The following is a 27,165-nucleotide window of genomic DNA, read 5'->3' as shown; positions in this document are numbered from 1 at the left end:
ACTACGTAGCATTACTGCGTATTGAACTACTTTTTCTGTCAAATTTGTTGTATAACATGATATTTTGGTGCTTAATTTGTAAAATCATAACCTTATTTGATGTTTAATAGGCTTCCTTAATCCCTCCTTATTATCCAAAATATTCGCTATCCAAGCTTCTGCCGGCCCGTTTAGCTTGGATAAGTGAGACTCTACTGTATATTGAGTTACATTATACTATTATACTAATAGTAGCCTTAGTGGTAATAATAACGGCAGCAGTAGTAATAGTAATAATACTACCACCAATCATAATAGTACTGGTGGCAATAAATAACAGCAGTAATCTATTACGCCGCCCTGAGTCCCTCCGGGTGAGAAGGGCGGGATAGAAATATTTGAAATAAATAATCATAGCAGTAGTTGAAATAGTAATAATATAATAATAATATATAATAAATAGTAATAACAGCAATAATACCAATAACAGTAATGGTAATGATAGTGCGACTATGAATAGTAATAATAGAGGAAATGATAATAGGAGTGATAATACTAATGTTGCTGTGAGAGGGTCCTGTCCAGGGGGTCTTCCCTGCCCCCCCTCCCTCCCTTCCCTGGGAGAAGGCCAAGGCGCCTCCAAGGAGCCCCTCCCTCCCTCCCTCCCTCCTTCTCTTCATCCCTCCTTCTCTCCTTCCTTCCTTCCTTTCTTCCCTCCTTCTCTCTCTCTCTCTCTCTCTCTCTGGGGCACCTGCCTGGATATATATAGAGGGAGGGAAGGCTGGGGTCTGCCTCCCACTTTGGGTCCCAGAGGCAGAGAGAGAAGGAAGGAAGGAAGGAAAGAAAGAAAGAAAGAGGAGGAGGAAAAGAAGCCCAAGACAAGAAGGAAGGAAGGAAGGAAGGAGAGAAGGAAAGAAAGAAAGAAAGAAAGAAAGAAAGAAAGAAAGAAAGAAAGAAAGAAAGAAAGAAAGAAAGAAAGAAAGAGGAGGAAAAGAAGCCCAAGGAAGGGAGGAAGGGAGGAAGGAAGGAAGGAAGGAAGGAAGGAAGGAAGGAAGGAAGGAAGGAAGGAAGGAAAGAGAGGAAGGAAGAGGAGAGAAAGCCCAAGACAAGAAGGAAGGAAGAAAGGAAAGAAGGAAGAAAGGAAGGAGGGAAGGAAAGAGGAAAAGAAGCCCAAGTCAAGAAGGAAGGAAGGAAAGAAGGAAAGAAAGAAGAAGGAAGGAAGGAAGGAAGGAAGGAAGGAAGGAAGGAAGGAAGGAAGGAAGGAAGGAAGGAAGGAAGGAAGAAAGAAGGGAGGAAGGAGAGAAGGGGAAAGGAAGTCCAAGGAAGGAGAGAAAGAAGGGAAGAAGGAAGGGAGGGAGGGAGGAAAGGAATCCCAAGGCAAGAAGGGAGGCCCGAGGGAGGGAGTCTTCGGAGTGCGCGTCCCATCATCCCTGCCCGCCCGCCCGCCCGCCCGGCCATGGCGCTTCCGGACCCCGCGGCGCTGCTCTCCTCGCTCCGCCTGCCGCCCTCGCCGGACACGGAGCTCCGGGTCAGGCACACCCAGGTCAGTGCGCCCCCGCCCGCGGCCCCAAGCCCACCCCAGGCCCCCACGGAGCCCCCGAGACAGCCCCGAACTCACCCCGAAGCCCCCTCAACGCGCAGCCCCTGCCTTAGAATCAAGCCAAGCGGGATTGGAACCCAGAACTTCGCGCCAAGCCCACCCTGGGGCTGGGGTGGATTCCGGGGAGGGGTCTTTCTTCTCCCCCTCCTGCCTCAAGGTCGGAGCCGCCCGCCTTGGGCTTTGGCGTCACTCTGCTCCCAGGGAAATACGGTTCATCATATTCATCATTGTCATTACTCATGTCATTAATATCACTATTAGTATTAATATTATATTATTAGTATTAATATGACTACTATTATTATACTATATTACAGCATAAAAGGATAGTATGTGCTCCTCTTTCTTCTCATACAGTTTACGGGGTTTTTTTTAGAACCAGGAAGACATAGTATTCGTGGGGCTTTCTCAGCCTGGGGGTGGGTCAGAAGGGGGTGCCAGAGGGGTCGCCCAAGACTTATCAGAAAATATATGTTTATGAGGGTCTTAGGAACCCCTTTGGCAGAGGAGGCCTGTCATTCTATTGTTGGTGGGGTGATTGTAGGTGAACCGGGCTGTGGCGCAGGTGGGAGAGCAAGCCAGCTGCAATTAACTGCAACGAATCACTCTGACCAGGAGGTCATGAGTTCGAGGCCCACTCGGAGCCTATGTTTGTTTGTCTTTGTTCTACGTTAAAAGGCATTGAATGTTTGCCTATATGTGCAATGTGATCCGCCCTGAGTCTCCTTCGGGGTGAGAAGGGCAGAATATATATATGCTGTAAATAAAATAATAAATAATAAACTATAAATCCCAACAACTACAACTCCCAAATGTCAAGGTCTATTTCCCCCAAACTCCATCAGTGTTCACATTTGGGCATATTGAGTATTGGTGCCAAATTTGGTCCAGATCCATCCTTGTTTGAGTCCACGGTGCTCTCTGGATGTAGGTGAACTACAACTCCCAAACTCAAGGCCAATGCCCACCAAACCCTTCCAATATTTCCTGTTAGTCATGGGAGCCCTGTGTGCCCAGTTTGGTTCAATTCCATCGTTGGTGGAATTCAGAGTGCTCTTTGATTGTGGGCGAACTATAAATCCCGGCAACTACAACTCCAAAATGTCAAGATAAGCAAGTCCATTGGATCAAGACACACACACACACACCCTTGTAGGGTCTTGTAGGAACTCTATGGGGCCAAGGGCTGTGCGCCTTGGTCAAGGAGGCTCAAGGCCTCGCAAAACTACAATTCCCAGGACCCCAACCCTGGAGCAGTCCAAAGTGGTGTCAAACTGTGTTAACTCTTCTGTGTGGGTGCATCCTGAGTTGCCGGAGGGTGGCCTGGCATGGCAGAGAGGTCGGGAAGGCGGTCTCTGTCTCCGCCCGCTCCGGGGTGCAGTCCGAACTGCAAAGGCCTCCTCCCAAGTGAGGCCTTACTTACTTCTTTCCTTTCTTCCCTGAGAAGCCAAACAAACCCGCTTTGGAGGAGGCTTCCAAAAGCAACGCAGGCGGCCACCCAAAAGGCCTGGCCTGGGACGGGAGGCTCCTTCTTTTCTTTCTTTCTTTCTTCCTTTCTTTCCATCCTTCTTTCGTTCCCTTTGAAGCCCTGTTTGTCCTGGCCGACCACCAGCCTGCCTCCAAGGGCTCCTTCTTCTTCTGATTCTTCTTCTTCTTCTTCTTCTTCTTCTTCTTCTTCTTCTTCTTCTTCTTCTTCTTCTTCTTCTTCCTCCTCCTCCTCCTCCTCCTTTTTCTCTTTCTTTCTTTCTTTCTTGCTTTCTTTCGGCTCCAATTTCCTCCCAATGCCACCACGCAGGGAGAGTTGCACATTTTTCACTTCCTTCCTAAATTAAATCCACCCAACGGCTCCCCAAGGAGACATCATAAACCTCGCGATGGGTTTTGCGATGCAATGCGGAGGAGCATCATCTTGGCAAAAGCATCATCATCCAAGCCTTTCTAACCAGAAGGGGCCCCAAAAGGCCACCCAGTCCAACCCCTTCCCCACCATCAGTTCTGTTTACATTTGTCACCACAGATTGGCCTGGTGTTTCTCTTTTTTTTTTTTTCATAAATTTTTATTTTTTAAAACACAAAAAATACATACCGTAGACATACAAAACATTTACAATTCCCAGGCCTGGTGTTTCTCATGCGCTCAGTCTGCATCTACACAGTGGAATTGATGCGGTTTGAGGACACTTTAATGCAATGGGGTCCTGGGAGATGCAGTTTCCCAAGGGCTTGGGCCTTGTCCGGCAAATGGTGCTGATGCCTTACTCAACGACAACTCCCAGGATGATGATGATGATGATAATGATAATAATGCATTGTGCTCTATTGTATTATTATTATTATTGACACAACAACATTGTGTAACACAGCCAACAAGATAGATATGCTGGATTTCATTTCACAAAATCACAAGTCTAACACTTCCCAAGTGTCTAGGACTGTGTGTGATGTATTTTCGGATGATGCTGCAGATCCCAGCAGGGTGGCCTTTTGCAGTTGGCAGATCGTGATTTTGTCAATGTCTATTGTTATTATTATTATTACTATTATTATTATGGTTGTTGTTGTTATTATTATTATTATTGTATGACACAGCAAACAAGATAGATATGCCGGATTTCATATCACAAAAGCACAAGTCGAACACTTCCCAAGTGTCTAGGACTGTGTGTGATGTATTTTCGGATGATGCGCACAGATCCCAGTCGGGTGGCCTTTTGCAGTTGGCAGATTGTAATTTTGTCAATGTCTATTGTTATTATTATTATTACTATTATTATTATGGTTGTTGTTGTTATTATTATTATTATTGTATGACACAGCAAACAAGATAGATATGCCGGATTTCGTATCACAAAAGCACAAGTCGAACACTTCCCAAGTGTCTAGGACTGTGTGAAATAATAATAATAATAATTATTATTATTATTATTATTATTAAATCCGAGAGTTGGAAAGGACCTCTAAAGGCCATCTAGTCCATTATTATTATTATTATTATTATTATTATTATTATTATTATTATTATTATTATTATCATGTGGTCGCTGTTGCCCACTTTTGGCCTAAAACTATTTAGCTGCTTGTGATTTCCTTTATCACTTTTAAACTTATTTATTATGCAATGCTTTTGACACGAAATAATATATTATTATTATCATCATCGTAATTAAGGTCACCAGTTCAAATCGGGGGAGCAGAGTGAGCTCCCACTGTCAGCCCTAGCTTCTGCCAACCTAGCAGTTCCAAATGTGAGTAGATCAATAGGTACCGCTCCTGGCAGGAAGGTAACGTTGGCGCACCGTGCAGTTGTGCCTATGTCCAACCGAATGTCATAAAGGAAGGCACAATCCAATCCCTCCCGACAGATGGCCAGCCACCCGGTCTCTGCTTCCAGTGCAAGGCTTTCTTGGGTGCCCCCCCCGCCCTTCACCCCCAAAGGCCACCCTTGCTGAGGAGGAGGAGGAGGAGTGGGGGGGTCGGGGTAGGAATGGGCTCATGTTTTACAGCCGGAGCCTCCCTTCCTTCTCCTCCTGACATGCTTTATGGCCCCGGAGCCAGGGCTGCCTGGCAGGCCTCCCTCCCTCCCTCCCTCCCTCCCGCCTGGACGGATGGACGGATGGACGGACGGACGGACGGAGACATCCCCTCATCCCTCCATCCCTCCCTCCCTCCCTTCTTTCATCCCTCTTTTTTCCTCCCTTTGAGACAATCCAGAGCCCTCTCAAGGCCTCTGGCTCTCCTCCTCCTCCTCTTCTCTTCTCTTCTTTCTTCTTTATCCTTGCCTTCCTCCTCCTCCCCTCCTTCTTCTTCCTCTCCTCCTCCTCCTCCTTTGTTCTTGTCCTCTTTTTCGGCTCCTCGGTCTCTTCTTCTTTATCCCAGTCATCTCTAACAACTGCGTGGCCATCTGTCGGGAGGGATCGGATGGTGCCTTCCTGCCTGGCCAGAGGAAGGGTTGCATTGGATGGCCCTTAGGATCCCCGTGGGCATATCTATCTATGATATCGAGCTCATCTATATCAGTCATAAATAAATAAATAAACTAATACCTATTTATCAGTCATATGTATGGCTGGATGCCCAACTGTTGGGAGAGATTGGATTGTGTCATGGCAGAAAGGGTCTGGATTGAATACACACACACATACACACACATATATCCCCTCAACCTCAACCTCAGTCTCTTCTTCTTTATCATATCCAACAGCTGGGTGGCCATCTGTCGGGAGGGATCAGATGGTGCCTTCCTGCCTGGCCAGAGGAAGGATTGCATTGGATGGCCCTTGGAATCCCTTCAGGCATATCTATCTATATCAGTCATACCTAAATCAATAAATACCTATTTATCAGTCATATGTATGGCTGGATGGCCCTCTATTGGGAGAGATTGGATTGTGTCATGGCAGAAAGGGTCTGGATTGGTTGAATATATATATGCATACATACATACAGTATATATATATCCCCTCAACCAATCCAGCCCCTTTCTGCCATGACACACACACATATATATATCTGGGTGGCCATCTGTTGGGAGGGATCGGATGGTGCCTCCCTGGATAGCCAAAGGAAGGGTTGTATTGGATAGCCTTTGGGACCATGTTGGGAGGCACCATCCGATCCCTCCCAACAGATGGCCATCCAGAAGCCCCTTCATCTTGGGGGTCCCCCGCCCTGTGCCTCCTCCAGATCAAAACCCGAGCCTTGCTGAGCCGAGATCAAAACAGGGCCAAGGCAAGCGCTGATTTATGATGTCCCTTTCCGTTGTGTTGTTATTATTTCACGTGGCCTTCCTTCCATTGCTTCTTAGGGAGTCCGTATAGACATCTATGATGGAGGCAGACCAGGCCTTGCAGGAAGGTCGGGGCTGGGGGTGGGCATCATCCCGTCTCCAAAACGGGCCCCATTGGCCTGGATTTGGGGACATTTGCCTGTCCTTCCTGAGACAACCCCAAATCCCATTGGCTTCTGCCTTGGCCAGAGCCATCCTTGCATCTTCCCCGTTGCACCCCGGTTTTTTGCACAAGGCTGGAAGGGCCAGGAGCGGAAATGTTTGCGTGCAGAAGGAGGGAGGCCCAGGTGCCTGGCTTTGGGAGGAATGAGGAAGGAAGGAGGGGATGCTTGGCGTGCCCACAAACCGGGACGACACAGAGGAGGAAAACACACAACCACACCAAGCCCGGACCCTCCTCTCCTGTCCGTCCTCGGAGGCCAGGCCGGGATGAGGATGCTCGGAGCCAAACAGCTGCTGCCTCTGCAATGCAATGCAACCCCTCCTTCCTTCCTCCCTTCCTTCCTTCCTTCCTTTCCTCCAAAGCATCTCTGGCATTTTTGGGATTTTTGCAGAAAGATTTAATATCATTATTATTTGCAAGAAGAAGGCCTTGCAGAGCCCGTGCATGCGCTCCGGAGGAAATGAAACATCCGTCCCGCCACCGCTCACCTGTCCAAGCTTAGTTCAGGCCTGGGCAAACTCTGGCCCTCCAGGTGTTTTGGACTACAACTCCCACCATTCCTAACAGCCGGTAGGCCCAAAGGATTCATTGGAACTTATGCCTCAAGTAGCACCTCCCAGCAGCACAAACCTGCAAAAGTATTGGAAAATGAGCATGCAAAGATACTGTGGGATACAGTCCGAATAATAATAATAATAATAATAATAATAATAATAATAATAATAATAATACCTGGCTCTGGCTCACGAATGGGACCCTGAAGAAGGAGACAGAAGGCCTGATCCTTCCAGCCCAGGAGCAAGACATCAGGACAAACGCAATTCAGGCCAAGATCGAAAAATCAGCTGATGACCCAAAATGCAGACTCTGCAAGGAAACCGACGAAACCATTGATCACATCCTCAGCTGCTGTAAGAAAATCGCACAGACAGACTACAAACAGAGGCACAACTATGTGGCCCAAATGATTCATTGGAACCTATGCCTCAAGTATCACCTCCCTGCAGTTAAGAACTGGTGGGATCACAAACCTGCAAAGGTTGTGGAAAATGAACACGCAAAGATACTGTGGGACTTCCGAATCCAGACTGACAAAGTTCTGGAACACAACACACCAGACATCACAGTTGTGGAAAAGAACAAGGTTTGGATCATTGATGTTGCCATCCCAGGTGACAGTCGCATTGAAGAAAAACAACAGGAAAAACTCAGCCGCTATCAGGACCTCAAGATGGAACTTCAAAGACTCTGGCAGAAACCAGTGCAGGTGGTCCCGGTGGTGATGGGCACACTGGGTGCCGTGCCAAAAGATCTCAGCCGGCATTTGGAAACAATAGACATTGACAAAATTACGATCTGCCAACTGCAAAAGGCCACCTTACTGGGATCTGCACGCATCATCCGAAAATACATCACACAGTCCTAGACACTTGGGAAGTGTTCGACTTGTGATTTTGTGAAACGAAATCCAGCATATCTATCTTGTTAGCTGTGCCATACAACGTCGTTGTGTCAATAATAATAATAATAATAATAAATATATCCAAAAATTACTTCCCAAAGGCACTCACTGCAAACCAATGAGCTCAGCCCTTCTTGCAGTTAATGAGTTCCCTTTCAGCAAATAGATAGATGGATGGAGGGCTGTCTGCATGGGCTAAAAGGGGAATGAAGTGGTCAAGAGGGGCCTTAATGAACCCGTGTTCCAGGGGACCATAAAGGCCGAGGGCCGAGCAAAGCCCGGTGGGGAGGCGTCCAATTTGTATCATGATTTAGGTGGAGGAGCCGAGGCCCCTCTGGTGAGCCCTTTCTTGGGGGTGAGTTATGGGGCCGTAACCAGGCTGCCATGGAGCCCCGTGATTTAATGCCGTGGTCACGACACTCCCTGTAAATAAGAGGGAAGGGGCTTTGCCTTGACCCCCCCCCTCCCCATGGGGTGGCCCCTTGCGGTCCTTTCTGACCCACCGGCCGTAATGAAAGCAGGGCCCATGAAACCCAAGGAGGCTCCGTCCATAAGTGCTGACCGCCCAGATTTATGGCCCAAGGGGCATCCTCTCCGCCTTCCGTGGGGCCCACCAAGCCCCAAGCCCCTCCAAGGGGAATTGTTACTGAGCCCACCACGGAGCCAGTGGAACGTTAGGAAGAACTTTGGGGTCCTCAGAGCTGAATATGGAGCCCATTGGAGTCTCCTTCTGCCAAGGCTTTTGAGCAGAGGCTGGATGGCCATCTGTCGGGAGGGCTTGGGATTGTGCCCACCTTGATGGCAGAAAAGGGTTGGACTGGATGGCCTTTGGGATCCCTTCCAACCCTAGGATTCAGTCATCATCATCATCATCATCAATAATAATAATATTTATTTATTTATTTATTTATTTGACTTGTATACCGCTACTCCCAGTTTGGCTCGGAGCGGTTTACAGAAATAGATAATAATAATGAAATCCAGCATGTCTATCTTGTTTGCTGTGTCATACAATAAAACAACAACAACAACAACAACAACAACAACAATAATAATAATAGGCTGGATGACCATCTGTTGAGAGGGTTTGGATTGTGTCTTCCTTGATGGCAGAAAAGGGTTGGACTGGATGGCCTTTGGGGTCCCTTCCAACCCTAGGATTCAATCATCATCATCATCATCAATAATGATGATGATGATGATGATGATGATGATGATGATGATGATAATAATAGACATAGGCTGGATGACCATCTGTTGGGAGGGTTTGGATTGTGTCTTCCTTGATGGCAGAAAAGGATTGGACTGGATGACCTTTGGGATGCCTTCCAACCCTAGGAATCGATCATCATCATCACCATCATCATCATCAATAATAATAATAATAATAATAATAATAGACATAGGCTGGATGACCATCTGTTGGGAGGGTTTGGATTGTGTCTTCCTTGATGGCAGAAAAGGGTTGGACTGGATGGCTTTGGGGTCTCTTCCAACTCTAGGATTCAATGAGGCTGGATGGGAGGACTTGGATGGTGCCTTCCTTGATGGCAGAAGAGGGTTGGACTGGATGGTCTTTAGAGTCCCTTCCAACCCATTATTGCCGTGTTAGTAATGCTAAGCCTGGGCCGGACGTCCACCTCCCTTTTGGGCATTTTCCGCCTCCTTCCTTCCTTCCCTCCTTCCTTCCTTCCTTCTTTCCTTCCGTGGGGAGGGATGAGTGCCACCTTGAATCCCACGCTGGCCTTTTCCATCTCAATCGAGGGGATTATGTCATATTATCTGCGTGATTCCCATGACCAAGGGGCTTATGGTTTGCAAGGGGATGCGCATGGATCTCTCTCTCTCTCTCTCTCTCTCTCTCTCTCTCTCTCTCTCTCTCTCTCTCTCTCTCTCTCTCTCTCTCTGGCTTAACGCACCCCCTTCCCTCATCCCATTGCATCTCCGGGCCTTCTACACATTTTTGTAGTCAATGTTTTCAAAATATCGTGATATTTTGGTGCTAAATTCGTAAATTCAGTAATTACTACATAGCATTATTGCGTATTGAACTACGTTTTCTGCCAAATTTGTTGTCTAACATGATGTTTTGGTGCTTAATTTGTAAAATCATAACCTAATTTGATGTTTAATAGGCTTTTCCCTAATCCCTCCTTATTATCCAACATATTCGCTTATCCAACATTCTGCCGGCCCGTTTATGTTGGATAAGTGAGACTCTGCTGTATATTGGGTCTGCATGCCAAGTTTGATCCAGACCCATCATTGTGTGGGTTCATAGTGCACTCGGGATGTCGGGGAACTACAACTCCTCTAAATCCCTCCACATACACTACTTCCAGTATTTTTTCTTGGTCGGGAGGTTTCTGTGTGCCAAGTTGAGTTCCAGGCGCATCGTTGTTGAACTAGACATGCCAGTCCCTACAACTTCTATAAATCATAGGATGTTCAGTTGCTGATCAATTCTGCTCTGTTTGCTGTGTGCCATAGAAAAGAATAGGAAAGGGTTATGGGAGAGGCAGTGGGCGGGGTCATGCAAATTCCACACCAATGGAGAGAGTCAGTAACACTGGGATGCCCATGCGGGAGGAAAAACAACATCTGCGATTAAATGAAAGCCTTCCCTTGGGTGGTGGGCAGTGTGGTGTTTGTGGAGGATATTGGCAGGGCTTTTGGACATGTTCATGTCACTCGCCATAACCTGGAATGTCATTGGAGGTCGGTCATTGGCGTCTCCCATTGCAAACACTTGGGTTTCCTTTCCTCCCGTTTGCATTGAGCGGCACACAAAGGCTCGCTCGCCCAGCAAACCTAATCGGATTGGAGCCTCATTTGAGATCCATACATACATAAATACATATATATATGTATTAAACATCCTTAGTCACGCTTCCCACAATTATGAGCCTCCCTGGAGCGACCGAGGCGAGGTATCAAGCCTTTGAGCCGCGGAATTGCTGGATCTTTTTTCCAACGTTGTTTAATAATCTCAATCATAAATTAAAGCCTCCCTTTCGGGGGAAAAAAACATCGCTACAAAAATGAAAACCATATATATACACACATATACACACACTGCATATCTATATCTATCTCCCTATCTACCTGTCTATATATCTATATCTATCTATCTACTTACCTGCTATATAATTTATGCATTGGCATATCTTTGTCCCTAACAGTTCAGAGAGAAAACCAGGCATATCAGTCTAACAACTGAGAAACCTAACTCGCCTTGCAGGGAAACTAGTGGATATTTACCACCAAGGAGAAGGTGGACTCTGGCACGTTTTTGTTGAAGTGTTGTGTCTTCCTCTCCCGTCACTTCTTCTCCCCCAGATTTTCATCAACAACGAATGGCTGGACTCGGAGAGCGGGAGAACCTTCCCCGTCTACAATCCGGCGCTGGGAGAACCGATCTGCGAGGTGCAAGAAGCGGACCAGGTACGGGAAGGGATGGGGAAGGGCCTCCAGAGGGCATCTAGACCAGGCATGGGCCAACGGCTGTTAGGAATGGTGGGAGTTGAAGTCCGAAACACCGGGAGGTTCGGAATTTGCCCATGCCGGATCTGGACCCATCGGTCGGCTCAGTCCTGCCAGGCAGGAACCTGCAACTCCTGATTGAAGCCTCCATCCGATCCCTGTCCAAAGATCTCCAAAGAGGGGTGGTGTCGCACCTCAGAATAGTTCACCTTGCTATGGACACTCAGTCACACACGGGAGAAAGTCTTTTCTAGTTTTATTGAGCAAAAGCAGATATAAATCAAAGCAGGCAGTAAAAAAAGTCAATAGCAATCCAATAGTTCATAAGCCATGATAAGCCACAAGTCCAATAGCCAAAACAGTAAACGATAGATCCCAAAGAACAAAGGTGCAAAGGTTTTAAAGATCCAGGAACAGAAATCTTCTCTTAGGCATGAAGCAGAGACATCCACACAGATGAAGCGAGAATTTGCTTTGACAAAAATCTATTGTCAAACACACACTTTTAAAAGCACCCCAGAAATGCATTTCTCTTTCCTGCGGAGGCCTCTCTCTTCCGCGCCAATCTCACACTCCTACGGGGCTGAACTCCCTTCCACAACAACCGGTCCGCCCTAGATCATTCAAGGTCCTTGTTATCTCGCACCTGAACCGGGGCTGAAGACACCGGGGCTTGAGACATCTCCTGCTCATTAATTCCCATGGGAATGTCATTCTGGCTGTTATCTATGGCCTGTGGGGTCAACAGTTCATTCTGCTCAAGCTGCTTTTCTTGAGCCTCTGAATCAGCTTGTATTATTCCCATGCCATCCTCCTGAAATTCATCCTGCATCCCATCATCCAGCTCTTGAATCTGAAACCCAGAATCCCCTTCTTCATCCTTACTTTAGCTATGCTGTGGCTGAGTCACAACAGGTGGTCTTTTGACAGAAGGCTGTCCGTCCTTGGATGCCTTTAGGTCCCTCACCCAAGACACCCTTGACGGTCATTTCTTTCCCCAGCTGGACACGGACAAAGCGGTGCGGGCGGCCCGGCTGGCCTTTTCCCGCGGATCGGCCTGGCGGAGGATGGACGCCTCGGAGAGGGGAGCCCTCCTGGGAAAGCTGGCCGACCTGGTGGAGAGGGACCGGGTCACGCTGGCGGTGAGTCCTGTGCGGGTCAGTGGGGAAAACGGGGCCGATTTGTGTGACCGCTAAGCAGGGCCAGCCCTGGATGGCATTCGGGTGGGAGGCCGCCACCAATCCCAGTTGCTGCAGGCGCTAAGGAAACCCTCCAAAAGGTTATTTTACTGGGCATAGGTCCCTAAATTCCCTCATCATGGAAGCTAAGCAGGGCCAGGCCTGGATGGCATTCGGATGGGAGACCGCCACCAATACCAGTTGCTGCGGGCTCTGTTTGGGAAGAAGGAATGGGCCAAACTGTTTTTGAAGAAACCTTCCAGAGGGTTCTTTTGCTGGGCATGGCCTTCTGAAAGGAATTTGACTGCTAAGCAGGGACAGCCCTGGATGGGATGTGGATGGGAGACTACCACCATCCTAGTTGCTGCAGGCTCTAAGGAAGCCACACAGGGTTTTTTGGGGGGTGGGGTGGGTCTGTGTCATAATAATAATAATAATAATAATAATAATAATAATAATGACACAGACCCCCACCGCAAAAAAAATCCTGTGTGGCTTCCTTAGAGCCTGCAGCAACTAGGATGGTGGTGGTCTCCCATCTGCATCCCATCCAGGGCTGACCCTGCTTAGCAGTCAAATTATTATTACATCTATTATTATTATTATTATTATTATTATTATTATTTTATTATGACACAGCAAGCAAGATAGATATGCTGGATTTCATATCACAAAATCACAAGTCGAACAATTCGGACACTGTTGGTCAGAGACTGGATTTCATTTTCCGTTTTCCCATACAGCTTCAGGTCATCCATGTACATCAGATGTGAAATTTTGTGAGATTTCTTAGATGTTTGATAGAAGATTTGTTTTTTGTAAGATTGTTGACAGAGGGATCATGGCAATAATGAAAAGCAGAGGGGACAATGAGTCTCCCTGGAAAATTCCTCTTCTGATGTTGACAAGTCCATATCTTTCATTTCCAACAAACAGTTCAGTTTTCCAGTTATTATTATTATTATTATTATTATTATTAGGAAGGTCACAGCACTTGAACACTGCCTTCCATGCATTTCTGTCCTTATTGCTGCAAGCAGCAGAGTCGGGACCCATATATGTATCATCATCATCTTCATTATTATTATTATTATTATTATTATTATTATTATTATTATTTCTTGCTGTTGTTGTTGGAAAGGCCCCATTGCTGGTCCGGGCCCCATCCCTTTGCCCTTGTCCTGCCGTGGGGTTCAGGCCCATTGTTGCTGCAAGCGGCCGAGCCGGGGCGCATGCATGTGCTTTGCTGCACACTCGTACACGCATGCAGGCGGGCAGGGAGTGCCGCTAATGGCCTTTTCCGCTTGCCAAGTGCTTTGAACTAAGCCGGCAAACATCTTAATTCCAGCTTTGTCAACACTTAAATCATCTTAGCGCCAGCGCATGCTGTAAAAGCGCTGCAGGGAGCTGAGCAAATCGAGAGCCCTCCCTCCTTCCCCTGCTTTCTTTCTTTCTTTCTTTCTCTCGTTCTCTCGTTCCCTGAGCCAAGCCCGCTTTGGGAGATCTGGGGATACATCAATGGGATTTATGGCTCCGCTCCCCTCCCTGCCTTCCATGAGGGGCCTCCGAAAGGGACCCCAAGGGACACTTTATGGGGTGGGGGTCTTTAAGAGGACCCCCCTCCCCTCCCCTTCTCTTCCTCCCAGATTTTTGGAATATTTCTATTTGAAAACAGAGCGGACCCTTCTCGAAGCACAACATTCATTTATGTTTTGGGGACACTTGCAATTTTGTGCAGAATAGGTTTCATACTTTTGTGCACAGAATGTGGTTTGTTTATCCTGGATGCACAGGATAATAATAATAATAATAATAATAATAATAATAATAATAATAATAATAATAATAATGTGGGACTTCTGAATCCAGACTGACAAAGTTCTGGAACACAACACACCAGACATCACAGTTGTGGAAAAGAAAAAGGTTTGGATCATTGATGTTGCCATCCCAGGTGACAGTTGCATAGATGAAAAATAACAGGAAAAACTCAGCCGCTATCAGGACCTCAAGATTGAACTTCAAAGACTCTGGCAGAAACCAGTGCAGGTGGTCCCGGTGGTGATGGGCACACTGGGTGCCGTGCCAAAAGATCTCAGCCGGCATTTGGAAACAATAGACATTGACAAAATCATGATCTGCCAACTGCAAAAGGCCACCCGACTGGGATAAATAAATAATAATAATAAACTTTATTTTTATATCCCGTCCCATCTCTCCGAAGGGACTTGGGACAAGCCCGAAACAACGACACAACATATTTGACAAAAACGTAAAACATTCCAATGATACACAAAATAAAATAATGGACAATACATTAAAATCCAAGCAGATAAAATCAGAGTAATTAAAAGCAAACCAGCGGGGACAGGTTTCATAAAGATTCTGTGCGCATCATCCGAAAATACATCACACAGTCCTAGACACTTGGGAAGTGTTCGACTTGTGATTTTGTGATACGAAATCCAGCATATCTGTCTTGTTTGCTGTGACATACAATAAAATAATAATAATAATAATAATAATACAGTCCTAGACACTTGGGAAGTGTTCGACTTGTGATTTTGTGATACGAAATCCAGCATATCTATCATGTTTGCTGTGTCATAAAATAAAAAATAAAAATAAAAATAAAAATAATAATAATAATAATAATAATAATAATAATAATAAGTCAGAATAATAATGACGTCAGGAGAGACTGCTTCTGGAGCATTGCCATACAGCCCAAAAGACTTGCAGCAACCCAGTGATTCCGGCCGTGAAAGCCTTGTCAAGACGTGATGGTTCCCCTGTTTCCTCTGCAGACGCTGGAGTCCCTGAACAGCGGGAAGCCCTTCCTGCAGGCCTTCTACGTGGACCTTCAGGGCGCCATCAAGACCCTGCGCTACTACGCCGGGTGGGCCGACAAGGTCCAGGGCGCCACCATCCCCGTGGGTGAGTGAGGGGGGGGGTCCGTCCGTCTGTCTGTCCGTCCATCCGTCAGCCCCTCCTCCACCTTCGGGCCTTGGCTTGGCTTTGGCTCACCTTCGGACACCTCACCTGGAGAGGCCAGGTGGCCCGTCTCGGAAAGGGGGTCTTTTGGGAGTCCGGTCTGGCTTGGACCCCTCTTTGCTCCATCAAAGGAGTCCCCGGTGGCGCAGTGGGTTAACCACAGAGCTGCTGAACTTGCTGACCGAAAGGTTGGTGGTTCAAATGTGAGTAGATCAATAGGTACTACTCTGGAGCCTCCGGTGGTCTAGGGGATAAAAGCCTCATGACTTGAAGGTTGGGTTGCTGACCTGAAGGCTGCCAGGTTCGAATCCCACCCGGGGAGAGTGCGGATGAGCTCCCTCTGTCAGCTCCAGCTCCATGCGGGGACATGAGAGAAGCCTCCCACAAGGATGGTAAAATATCAAAACATCCGGGCAACGTCCCCTGGGCAACGTCCTTGCAGACGGCCAATTCTCTCACTCCAGAAGCGACTCAGGTTGCTCCTGACACGGAAAAAAAATAGGTACTACTCTGGTGGGAAGAGAACATTGGCACTCCTATGGCCACAAGACCTTGGAGGTGTCTATGGACAACGTCGGTTCTTCAGCTTAGAAGTGGAGGGGAGCACCCACACCCAGAGTGTGGACACGACCTTGACCTTGACCTTCCTCCGTCCAACCTGGTTTGCCTTGACTTTCCCGCCTGCAGTGCCACCCAGGAGCGCTCACTCCCCTGACTGGCGTCGTGGAGGGCGGTTTCTGGGCACTCCCGGCCAGGCCCACGGCCAGAGAGAGACAAACATCCATTCGTGGTTGAAACCTTTTCCCACTGAGATGACTCTGCCAGGAGAGAGGGCTCCACAAGGCCCTGAAAGGAGCATCTCGGTGCAAAGGTTCTTCCCAGGTCACGGTTTCCTTGGCAGGGCTTGGACGGAGGGACCCGTGGGAGGCACCACGGTCTCCACACTTTCCTCCGCTTCCACCTGCCGTCCAGGTCCAATCCCGTGTCCCGTCCCGTCCCACTCCCTGGGCCTTGCCCTCTGGCTCCCCCAGAAGGAGCTTCTCCGGGCTCCGTGAGGAGCGGCAGGGTCTCCACGTTGGGTCCTCTGTCGGCCTCACGGGACTTCTCCAAGGTGCTGAACGGCATCTTCCGCAACCTGGGCCACAGCCAAAGCCGCTTCCCTTTTGGCCTGCTTTGCTATGGAACAGAGACTCAATGACGCTTCCTATTGGGTTGCAAGGAGTATCCTACTGCACACCTGGGTGTACCAAGAGAGCTCAGGAGTCCAGGTGGGCATGCCGTGGGTCCAGGGGGACCAGTCGGGGGGAGAGAGGCCACAGTTTCCTTAGTTTCCACCTTCCAATTCCCCGTCCCATCCCACCTTGTGCCTTAGGCTTACCACATTTTGGCAGCTTCCACCCTGTCGGCAATTCTGGCTATTGCAGTGTAAACTGGTGGAAAGGGAGGCACTGATTGTGTGAATTATCCAAATTGGGTTGTGATCGTGGTGGCAGTTCTGGAGGGACCCTAATGGTCAACCAGCCTTGGCTACGGGGTGGGCTCCAAGGCAGGACCCTCAGCCTCCTCCCTGGCTGGGCCTTGACCTCCTTATCCCTCTGCTTCTCCTCTTTCACCGTCCCCGCTTCCTTCCTTCCGTCCTTCCTTCCTTCCTTCCTTCCTTCCTTCCTTCCTTCCTTCCTTCCTTCCTTCCTTCCTTATCTGGGGGTCTCCTCCTCCGTTTCCTTCTCCCCTCCCGCTGATAATGGGCCCTCTCTTTATGAGGCGGGGGTCTTGAAAGCGTCACTCCGCAGTGCAAGGCTGGCCCAGGTGCCCTCCTTGGGGTGGGACATGGGGGGCACCCATGGGGGTCACGGGGTTGCAGCCTTGGCTGGTCTCCTCATAGGCTGGCTTCCTCCTCCTCCTCCTCCTCTGGCGTTTCCTTCCTTTCTTCTTCCTTCTCCCCTTCCTGTGTCCCTGAATGAGCCCCCCAGGCCTTGCCCATAACGGGCTCTTCTTTCTCTTCCAGACGGAGACTTCTTCACGTTCACGCGCCAGGAGCCCATCGGCGTCTGCGGACAGATCATCCCCGTGAGTGGTGCTCCGTGGTGCTTCTGTGGGTCCCCGTGGGGAGAGGCCCCTGGGGTGGGCGGCAGAGCCCCTCCTTGCAGGCCCCCCACGGCCTCCCTCCCTCCCTCTCTCTCTCTCTCTCTCCATTCCCAGTGGAACTTCCCTCTGCTGATGTTTGCCTGGAAGATCGCGCCGGCCCTTTGCTGTGGGAACACGGTGGTCTTGAAGCCGGCCGAGCAGACCCCGCTCAGCGCCCTCCACATGGGGGGCCTCATCAAGGAGGTACGCTGCCAGGGCCAGGCAGTGGGGAGGGGGCCGCACAAGGGCCATCCAGGAAGACACAATCAAAGCCCTCCCTGCAGAGGACCATCCAGCCTCTGAATAATAATAATAATAATAATAATAATAATAATAATAATAATAATAATGGTAATAGAATCATAGCCTTGGAAGAGGCCCCCAGAGGCCATCTAGTCTGACCCCTTTCCGTCGGGCAGAAAGGCACAATCAAAGCCCTCCCTGCAGAGGACCATCCAGCCCTTGCTTAGTTGTATTCATAATAATAATAATAATAATAATGATAATAATAATAGAATCCTTCATCATCATCATCATCGAATCCTAGACTTTGAAGAGACCCCAGGGGCCATCTAGTCCAACCTCCTTCTGCTGGGCAGGACAGCACAACCAAAGCCCTCACTGCAGAGGACCATCCGGCTTCTACTTAATAAGAATAACTATAACACTATGTAAATTTGATCTTGGGTCATAAATGTCACATTTCCTTTTTCCGCAGGCCGGCTTCCCTCCGGGTGTGGTCAACATCCTTCCCGGGTTCGGACCCACGGCCGGAGCGGCCATTGCCTCCCATGTGGGCATCGACAAAGTGGCCTTCACCGGCTCCACCGAGGTCAGTGGCACGGGCATTTCAGAACTACTACCAGTAATGTACATCAGATATGAATATTTCCTGCCTTCTAAAACCCAGAAGATGGAAAATAATTGACGGGATAATATATTATGATTATATGTATTCCTACCCTGCTGTATATCTCCTGAATGAGACTCAAAGCATCTTCACAATAGACTAATACAATAAGTATGTACATATGTATTACTAACATATTAACGAAAGAAACTGAGATATGTAACTGGGTGAATATTATTAAAATGAAGAGGGGGGAAAAACAACAACAACAACAACAACAACAAGAGCCCAGCAAAGCTAAGGATGCCAGTCTCCTGGTTCTTCAAGCAAGGCTTAGGTTGTGTGTTTCGGAGAAGGAAAAACTTGCCTATTAAATAAGACTGGTTATTGAAACTGAATTGTCCCTCGCAGCCAAAACAGTATGTTTTGCATGCTGTTCACCCTTCATCAGCCTTTAGAGGTTTCTTTTTCCCCGTCCGTCCGTCCCGGCTCCGCCGTACCTGCCTGGCTCTAATCGGAAGCGAAAAGCGTGGCCAGGATTTGGCTGCGAGAGAAACCAATCCGCTCGGGTGGGAACAGCTGGGACGCTTTAAGGCCACGCCAAGCTAAACGGTTCCATCTTGGGATGCCGCCCTTGCTTTATTCTTTAGCACAAGACTGTCAGAGCGCGGTTTGGATAAGCACACATGCAGCAGAAGACTCACGTAGAAGCACTGGCACCAGTAACGAGGCTTGAGACTTCAGCTATCTATAAACAGGTTTACTGGCGAACGGAAAACTCTCACAAGACGATATACATACAGACAGAGTGCAGAGAGCAGATAACCAGAGAGAGAATACAGGAAACAGAAGGCTATATATAAACACCTCTGCTGTATGATGCAACACTCAGTTAACTCTTTACACACTTGCATAGTGGACAGCAGACAGTGCATGATGCAATCACAGTATATGATGCAATCCCCAGCACACATTGCATACATGACTCAATTACATTTAAACAAACCTATGTACAATCATTCCCACTTCAACAAAGACAAGGATGTCGCCCTTGCTTTATTCTTTGGCACCCCACCAGTGCTGGCATTGGAAGCCTTTGGGGATCCTGCCTGCTCTCCTCCTGCAAGAGTTTTGCAAGACGCCTTGGTGGCTCATCCGCTTTGCAAGGGATCCGGTTGTGCCCGTGAAGCCATCTCCTCCCATCTCTTCCTATGAGCCAGCAAGATCCCTAAGATCATCTAGACGGGCCCTGCTCTCAGTCTCGCAAGCACGGCTGGTGGGAACGAGGGACGGGGCCTTCTCGGTGGTGGCTCCCCGGATGTGGAATGCCCTCCGCAGAGACATTTGACAAGTCCCAACCCTTCTGGGCTTCGGAAGAGCCCTAAAAACATGGCTTTGAGCCCAGGCTTTTCAGGACTAAATGACAAAGACAACACGGACTGACTTATGGATAGAGCACGAGGTTTTTTGGACGAACTGATCTGATCATAGGCTTTTTAAATTTCTTTAAAATAATCTTTATTAGTTTTAACAGAATAATAAAAAGCAAAATCCCAAATTGGGAGAAAAAGAAAAGGAGAGAAAAGGTTAAGAGAAGAAAGGAAGGAAATGTAAAAAAGAAAAGAAAAGATTTTTTTTTTTTAAAAAAAAGTGACTATAAAAATGACTTCTCGGCAGTTTCTTCAAGGTAATTTGCCTTTTCTTTCTTCCTTAATTTCTCCTTGAGTTCTCACTCCTTTTCTTCTTATTTCCTTCTCCTTTCTGTTGAGGTTATCTTTCTTTCTCTTTATATTTTATCTTTCCTTTTCCTTTGTCATCTATTTTTGCTTCCTTCTCTCACCCATCCATATTAGGTTTTCCATCATTCTGTCCCAATTTGTTTCTTTGATTAGTTCTCCTTTATTTTTTGCTAGTAAGAAAGTCAGCCTGTCCATGTTACGTATGTCAAGCACCTTTAGGCTTTTAAATTTATATATTGTAATTTTATATTGTATTTAATAGTTTTTATTGGTTTTATGTGTGGTTTGATATCGATTTTGTATAGGTGTCGAATTGTTGCCATTGTTGTAAGCCGCCCTGAGTCCCTTCGGGTGAGAAGGGCGGGATATAAATGCTGGAAATAAATTTAATAATAATAATAATAATAATAATAATAATAATAATGATGTTCTCTGCCAGACCTTTGATGTGCCCAGGGCCCTTTCCCAGCTTCTCCCAGGCTCCGGACCCTCTCTGGCCACGGGTCACTTCTCCTCCTCCTCCCCCTAATGAAGCCACGCATCATTAGGGGCGTCCGCTGTGCAAAGCCCACGGCCATCCCTTCCTTCCTTTGCCGGTCATCTCAGGAGCCCCTGGATGGCCAGATGAGCGGTCACTTGGCCCTTTGAAGTGGGACCCCCACATCTCCACACAGCCCGCCCTGGGAGTTTGCATGCCATGGCATGCCCCTGTCTTGGCCCTTAAATCCTGGCCCTTTGCACTATATATATATATACACACACACACACACACACACACACACACACACACACACACACATTATCCTTTGCACTACTAATATGTATAAAATGCACACACATGTATATAATCCTTTGCACTCTGTGTGTGTATATATATATCTATATATATAAAAGGGTAATGAAATTTCGGCCTAGGACAAAACAACAAAACTACACATCCCAGAAACACTAAACTTGGCAGCACAACCCCTCATCCATGCCTCTGCGTTCCTACAACAAAAAGAAAAGAAAAATAAAGTCCTCATTAGAGGGAGAGGAATAGTTGTTTTTATCCAACTGCTGCCAGTTAGAAGGCTAAGCTCCACCCACTTGGTCTGCTGTCAGTTAGAAGGCTGAGCTCCACCCACTTGGTCTCCTAGCAAACCACTCAGCCCAGGGCCACTTATTTATTTATTTGTTTATTTATTTATTACAATATTTATATCCCGACCTTCTCATCCAACAGGGGACTCAGGGTGGCTTACAATAAAACACACATATAAAATCTGTACAATACACTATAAATCAGTTAAAAAATTAACTTACATAAGACAATCAGGCCTCTTCCACACTGCCTATAAAATACAGATTATCTGATTACAACTGGATTATATGGCAGTGTAGACTCAAGATGAGCACCAACCCCCAGAGTCAGACACAACTGGACGTAACGTCAGGGGAAAACCTTGACCCTTGACCTTAACTACCACCAATTCCTCAATACTTTATTTCCCAGACCACCAGACTTCGCCACAGCAACGCGTGGCTGGCACAGCTAGTAATACATATATATTATCTCAGATCGGATTTGTGTCCATGTTCTGCTCAACCCTTTCAAAGCTCCCTGCTTGAGCGGTGATGGCACGATCACTGGCGTAGATGAAACTCTCTGTCCCTTCTGTGAGTTGGTGATGAAGCATGGATTTGACGTCCACACTGAGGGCTCCTTTGTTCCTCGTCCAGGTGGGGAAACTGATCCAAGAAGCCGCCGGAAGAAGCAACTTGAAGAGAGTGACCCTGGAGCTCGGGGGGAAGAGCCCCAACATCATATTTGCAGATGCAGATTGTGAGTCCGCATGCATGGCTGTACGTGAGATATACACGCATGTGCTTTCAAAAGGGGAATGCCCAGTGATGCCCAGAGGTCTGCTTTGTGCCCCTTCAAACACATCCCGACAGAGGCTCGGAGCAAGTCCCTTGTGCCGGGTGCGGCGGTCTGTCCCGGATGTTGCTCCACGCGTGTGGTTTTGGGAGTGCGAAGATGAATGGGTCCGGCGGAAATTATCGGCCCCCCGCCGCGGCCTTTGGCTTCCTTCTGGATCTCCGTGGGGTCCCCTGAAGAAGCCCGTTTGATCTGGGCCTTGTTCTTACAGGAATCCCTCCGTCAGAGCCCATGAATCACCCGCATTCCACCCTTTTGATCCTTTGAAATCTCCACCCCAACCAAGGCTCGGTCTCCGTGGGGAGGGGGAGCCCCATGTGTGGGCAATTGTTGCTGGCGGGGCTTTGAAGCCGCCCCACGGCACGGTCTGGGCGTGCGTACAAGCAGACAAGCGGGCGGTGCTCTTCTTTCTCCGTCTGTGCTGCAGTGGAGGAGGCGGTGGAGCAGGCGCACCAGGGGGTCTTCTTCAACCAGGGCCAGTGCTGCACCGCCGGGTCCCGGGTCTTCGTGGAGGAGCCCGTCTACGAGGAGTTTGTGCGGCGCAGCGTGGAGCGGGCCCAGCGCAGGGCCCTCGGGAGCCCCTTCGACCCCGCCACCGAGCAAGGCCCACAGGTAGGAGGAGGGGCAGGAGGAGGAGGAGGACCGGGAACACGAGGGGGGGGCACCGAACACGGTCTTGGAAGGGTCCCCCTGAGTGACGCCTCTCTCCCTCTCCCTCCTTGAGATTGACCAGAAGCAGTACGACCGGGTCCTGGAGCTGATCCAGAGCGGCGTGGCGGAGGGGGCCCGGCTGGAGTGCGGGGGCCAAGGCCTGGCCCGCAAGGGCTTCTTCATCCAGCCCACCGTCTTCTCCAACGTCACCGACGACATGCGCATCGCCAGGGAGGAGGTGCATGCAGTGGGGGGAATTCATCAGTAGAAGGTCCACCAGAGATGGCATTGGGTAGACCCCCTACCACAGCTATTATATTATTATGTGGAGATGTTCTGGAGATGCTCCATCAGGCCTTCATCCACCTAAGGACCGCCCAAGTCTAGAGGGAAGGGTGAACCATGGTTCCGACTGACATTGCCTTGTTCTCCAACACCAGTAGAAGCACGGAAGGAGGTCCACCAGAGATGGCATTGAGTGGACCCCCTACCACAGCTATTATATTATTACATGGAGATGGTCTGGAGATGCTCCTTCAGGCCTTCATCCACCTAAGGACCGCCCAAGTGTAGAGGGGTGAACCATGGTTCCGAATGACATTGCTTTATTCTCCAACACCAGTAGAAGCATGGAAGGAGGTCCACTAGAGGTGGCATTGGGTGGACCCCTTACCACAGCTATTATATTATTACACTGAGATGTTCTGGAGAAGCTCCATCAGGCCTTCATCCACCTAAGGACCGCCCAAGTCTAGAGGGAAGGGTGAACCATGGTTCCGACTGCCATGGCCTTGTTCTCCAACACCAGTAGAAGCACAGAGGGAGATCTGCTAGAGATGACTGGGTGGAAACACACTGGGTCACCTCCAGTCTTGGTTCCTCCTGAGCTCTAGGACTTCCTGGAGCCATAGTTTTCCTGCACACAATCCTTGTTTTGGCCATGGGAACCCATTGGGTCATCTCCATGGATCAGAAGCCATTTGAAGGCACTCAACAACATCTCTCTGGAAACATGTTCCAGGCCTAAATGTCAATATCTTGGTTCCTCCTGAGCTCTAGAACTCCCTAGAACCCCAAGCAACTTTTTGGGGGGACTAATAACACTGCTGCTGCCCTTCCGTTGCAGATCTTTGGCCCCGTCCAGGGCATCCTGCGCTTCAAGACCATGGAGGAGGTCATTGAGCGGGCCAACAACTCCGACTTTGGGCTGGTGGCCGCCGTCTTCACCCGCGACCTCAACAAGGCCTTGGCCGTCTCCTCCGCCATGCAAGCCGGCACCGTCTGGTGAGGCCCGACCCGGCCTCTCGGGGTTCGGAGGGAAAGGGGTGGCGGGGGGTGCTTGAAGTCGACCCTTTCTCTCCCTTCCTCTCCATCAGGGTCAACTGCTACAACGCCCTCAACGCCCAGAGTCCCTTCGGAGGGTTCAAAATGTCCGGCAACGGGAGGGAAATGTAAGTGTGGGCTCCTCCCGAGGCGTCTCATACAGTCCGAGAGGCCCAGGAAGCAAGTGCTGCCCTGCCATGATTCCAACTACCATTGCCCTGTCATTATTCTGCCTGCCATTGCCTTGCCATTGCCCTAACTGCCATTGCTCTTACATTATTCCAACTGCCTTTGCCCTTCCATTGTTCCAACTGCCATTGCCCTTCCATTTTTCTACTATCTTTTCATTATTCCAGCTGCCACTGCTCTTACATTGTTCCGACTGCCATTGCCCTGCCATTGTTTACCTACCATTCTTCCACCATCGTTTCAACTGCCATTGCCCTTCCATGATTCCAGCCTCCATTGCCCTTCCATTTTCCGACTATCTTGTCATTGTTCCGCCTGCCATTGCCCTAATGTTGTTCCGCCTGCCATGGCCCTGCCGTTGTTGGCCTCCCATCCACCATCGCTCCCACTGCCACTGCCCTCCCATCGCCCTGCCAGCCCCCTCCCGGGCGCCCTTGTCCCTGGGTCTCCCTGGGCCTCAGGGGCGGATCGGGGCCCTGGTGAATCCCCGGCCGCGCTTGTGTTTCTCGCAGGGGTGAGTGCGGCCTGCGGGAGTATTGCGAGGTGAAGACGGTGACGATAAAGATCCCCGAGAAGAACTCCTAAGGATCCGGCAGTGGGCGGGCGAGTGACCCATTGGCCGCTCTCCGTGGTGAGGACTGCCACTCAGGAATTTGTACCAAGTGACACTGACCTTGTAGGATCTTTTGTTATTTCCCAATCAAGTCGCAACCGGGCCCACGGAAAACAGCCGGCGGTTTTTGGACACGATTGGGCCGAAAGCAAAGGCAAGAGCTGCATTTTGGGGGCTTTGTTTGGATATTTTTTTTCCGAAGGGCAGCTGTGTATATTCAGCTGTCCGTTGTTTGTGACCGCATCGTGATTCCATGAGCCCAGCATCATCATCATCATTATTATTATTGCTCTCGGTATCACATCATCTCCCCGAATGACTCAGACGCATTAAGCCCTGGAGTCAGCAAATAACAGGAAAGCATCAGATGGAGGAACGCATCTACACGGGGGAATTGATGCGGATTGGCACCACTTCTCAATGCTAGGGAATCCTGGGAGCTGTCCTTTGGTGTCACTCTGTGGGCAGAAAAGGCTCAAGAATATAATAATAATAATAATAATAATAATAATAATAATAATAATAATAATAATAATGCATTGCTAAAACACATAATCATACAAAAACACTCCATTGAATGCATGTACTGAAACATATTTCCAGCTCCCGCGATTCCATAGCACCGAGCCCATTAAAGCAGGACCAAACTGCATCCGTTCTGCAGTGTAGATGCACCCAAAAAGGCAGCCAAATGCATGGGCTTGTTTCCCTGCCCGTTGACTCTCCTGCCCGCCACTCGTGTGGTGCGGACCCCTTTTCCCGCCTTCTTCCCCCGTTTTGTATTTATGCCGCCCGCTCTCTTGCTCCCGGTCCCCTTCCTTCCCTTCCTCGCATGCAGGCCTTTGCAAGCCAACCAGCGACACCCCTGAGCTGCGCAAGGAAAAATCCTCCTAAGGAAAAATCATTTATAGTCTTCTTCGTGTATCCCTTTCTGTATTATAGGCGTGCTTGTCTCTTGGTGTGTGTCGTTGCAAATAAACCCAGGTAACGAGTCCAAGGCTGTTGGTTGGTTGGTTTGTTTGTTTATGATGCTACGGTTTCGACCAGTCTCTCAAGCAGCTCAGACAGGGATGGCCTTGGTTTCAGTCAGAGCTTTTGCAGCCAGGCCTTGAAGCTGCAAGGCTATTCAATGCTTATCACACTGGCCTCAGACAAAAGTTCTTTCTCTCTACCACCCTTCCTTCTTTCCTTCCTTCCTTCTCTCCTTCCTTCCTTCCTTCTTTCCTTTTCTCCTTCCTTCCTTCCTTCCTTCTTTCCTTCTTTTGTTCTTCTCTCATCCCTTTTGTCCTTCCTTCCTTCCTTCCTTCCTTCCTTCCTTCCTTCCTTCCTTCCTTCCTTCCTTCCTTCCTTCCTTATTTCCTTTTCTCCTTCCTTCCTTCCTTCCTTCCTTCCTTCCTTCCTTCCTTCCTTCCTTCCTTCCTTCCTTCTTTCCTTCTTTTGTTCTTCTCTCATCCCTTTTGTCCTTCCTTTCTTCCTTCCTTCCTTCCATCATAGAGTTGGAAGAGACCTCACGGGCCATCCAGTCCAACTCCCTGCAAGAAGCAGGAAAATCTAGATCCAGTCCATCCATCCTTCCATCTTTTCTTCTTCCTTCCTTCTTTCCTTCCTTCCTTCCATCATAGAGTTGGAAGAGACCTCACGGGCCATCCAGTCCAACTCCCTGCAAGAAGCAGGAAAATCTAGATCCAGTCCATCCATCCTTCCATCTTTTCTTCTTCCTTCCTTCCTTCCTTCCTTCCTTCCATCATAGAGTTGGAAGAGACCTCACGGGCCATCCAGTCCAACTCCCTGCAAGAAGCAGGAAAATCTAGATCCAGTCCATCCATCCTTCCATCTTTTCTTCTTCCTTCCTTCCTTCTTTCCTTCCTTCCTTTTGTCCTTCCCTTCCTCCTCTTCCTTGTTCTCCCGTCTCTCTATTATGGCCTTCCTCCTCTTCCTCGTTCTTCTCTTCCTTTCCCGCAGCCTCTCTTTCTTCCCGCTCTTCCTCCTCCTTCTCTGAAGCTTCTGCCTTCTGGAGGGTCCAGTCCCAGATCTGGACCCATTTGCCCACAAAAGCTTCCGGGGGGGGGGGGGGGTTTCTGGGGACAAGGACCGGCCCGGTGACGCCAGC

General features: G+C 48.8%; 1 protein-coding gene across 1 annotated transcript; it reads left to right on the top strand.

The window, feature by feature from the left end:
• The first annotated feature begins 1,484 nt into the window (after positions 1 to 1,484).
• aldh1a2 (aldehyde dehydrogenase 1 family member A2) lies at positions 1,485 to 26,052 on the top strand. Its single transcript, XM_062963283.1, has 13 exons — positions 1,485 to 1,522; positions 11,330 to 11,434; positions 12,475 to 12,615; positions 15,459 to 15,588; positions 17,651 to 17,712; positions 17,845 to 17,973; positions 18,488 to 18,601; positions 22,081 to 22,183; positions 22,707 to 22,891; positions 23,004 to 23,168; positions 24,057 to 24,214; positions 24,307 to 24,381; positions 24,955 to 26,052. The coding sequence occupies exons 3-13, from the start codon at positions 12,541 to 12,543 to the stop codon at positions 25,025 to 25,027; spliced, it is 1,269 nt and encodes a 422-aa protein (XP_062819353.1). The 5' UTR covers positions 1,485 to 1,522; positions 11,330 to 11,434; positions 12,475 to 12,540; the 3' UTR covers positions 25,028 to 26,052.
• Positions 26,053 to 27,165: the final 1,113 nt, after the last annotated feature.

The sequence above is a fragment of the Anolis carolinensis genome, unplaced genomic scaffold (genome assembly GCF_035594765.1).
Source record: "Anolis carolinensis isolate JA03-04 unplaced genomic scaffold, rAnoCar3.1.pri scaffold_11, whole genome shotgun sequence".
In the NCBI taxonomy this organism is placed as follows: domain Eukaryota; kingdom Metazoa; phylum Chordata; class Lepidosauria; order Squamata; family Dactyloidae; genus Anolis; species Anolis carolinensis.
The sequence above is the reverse complement of the archived record's forward strand: the minus strand, read 5'-3'. Positions and strand labels throughout refer to the sequence as shown.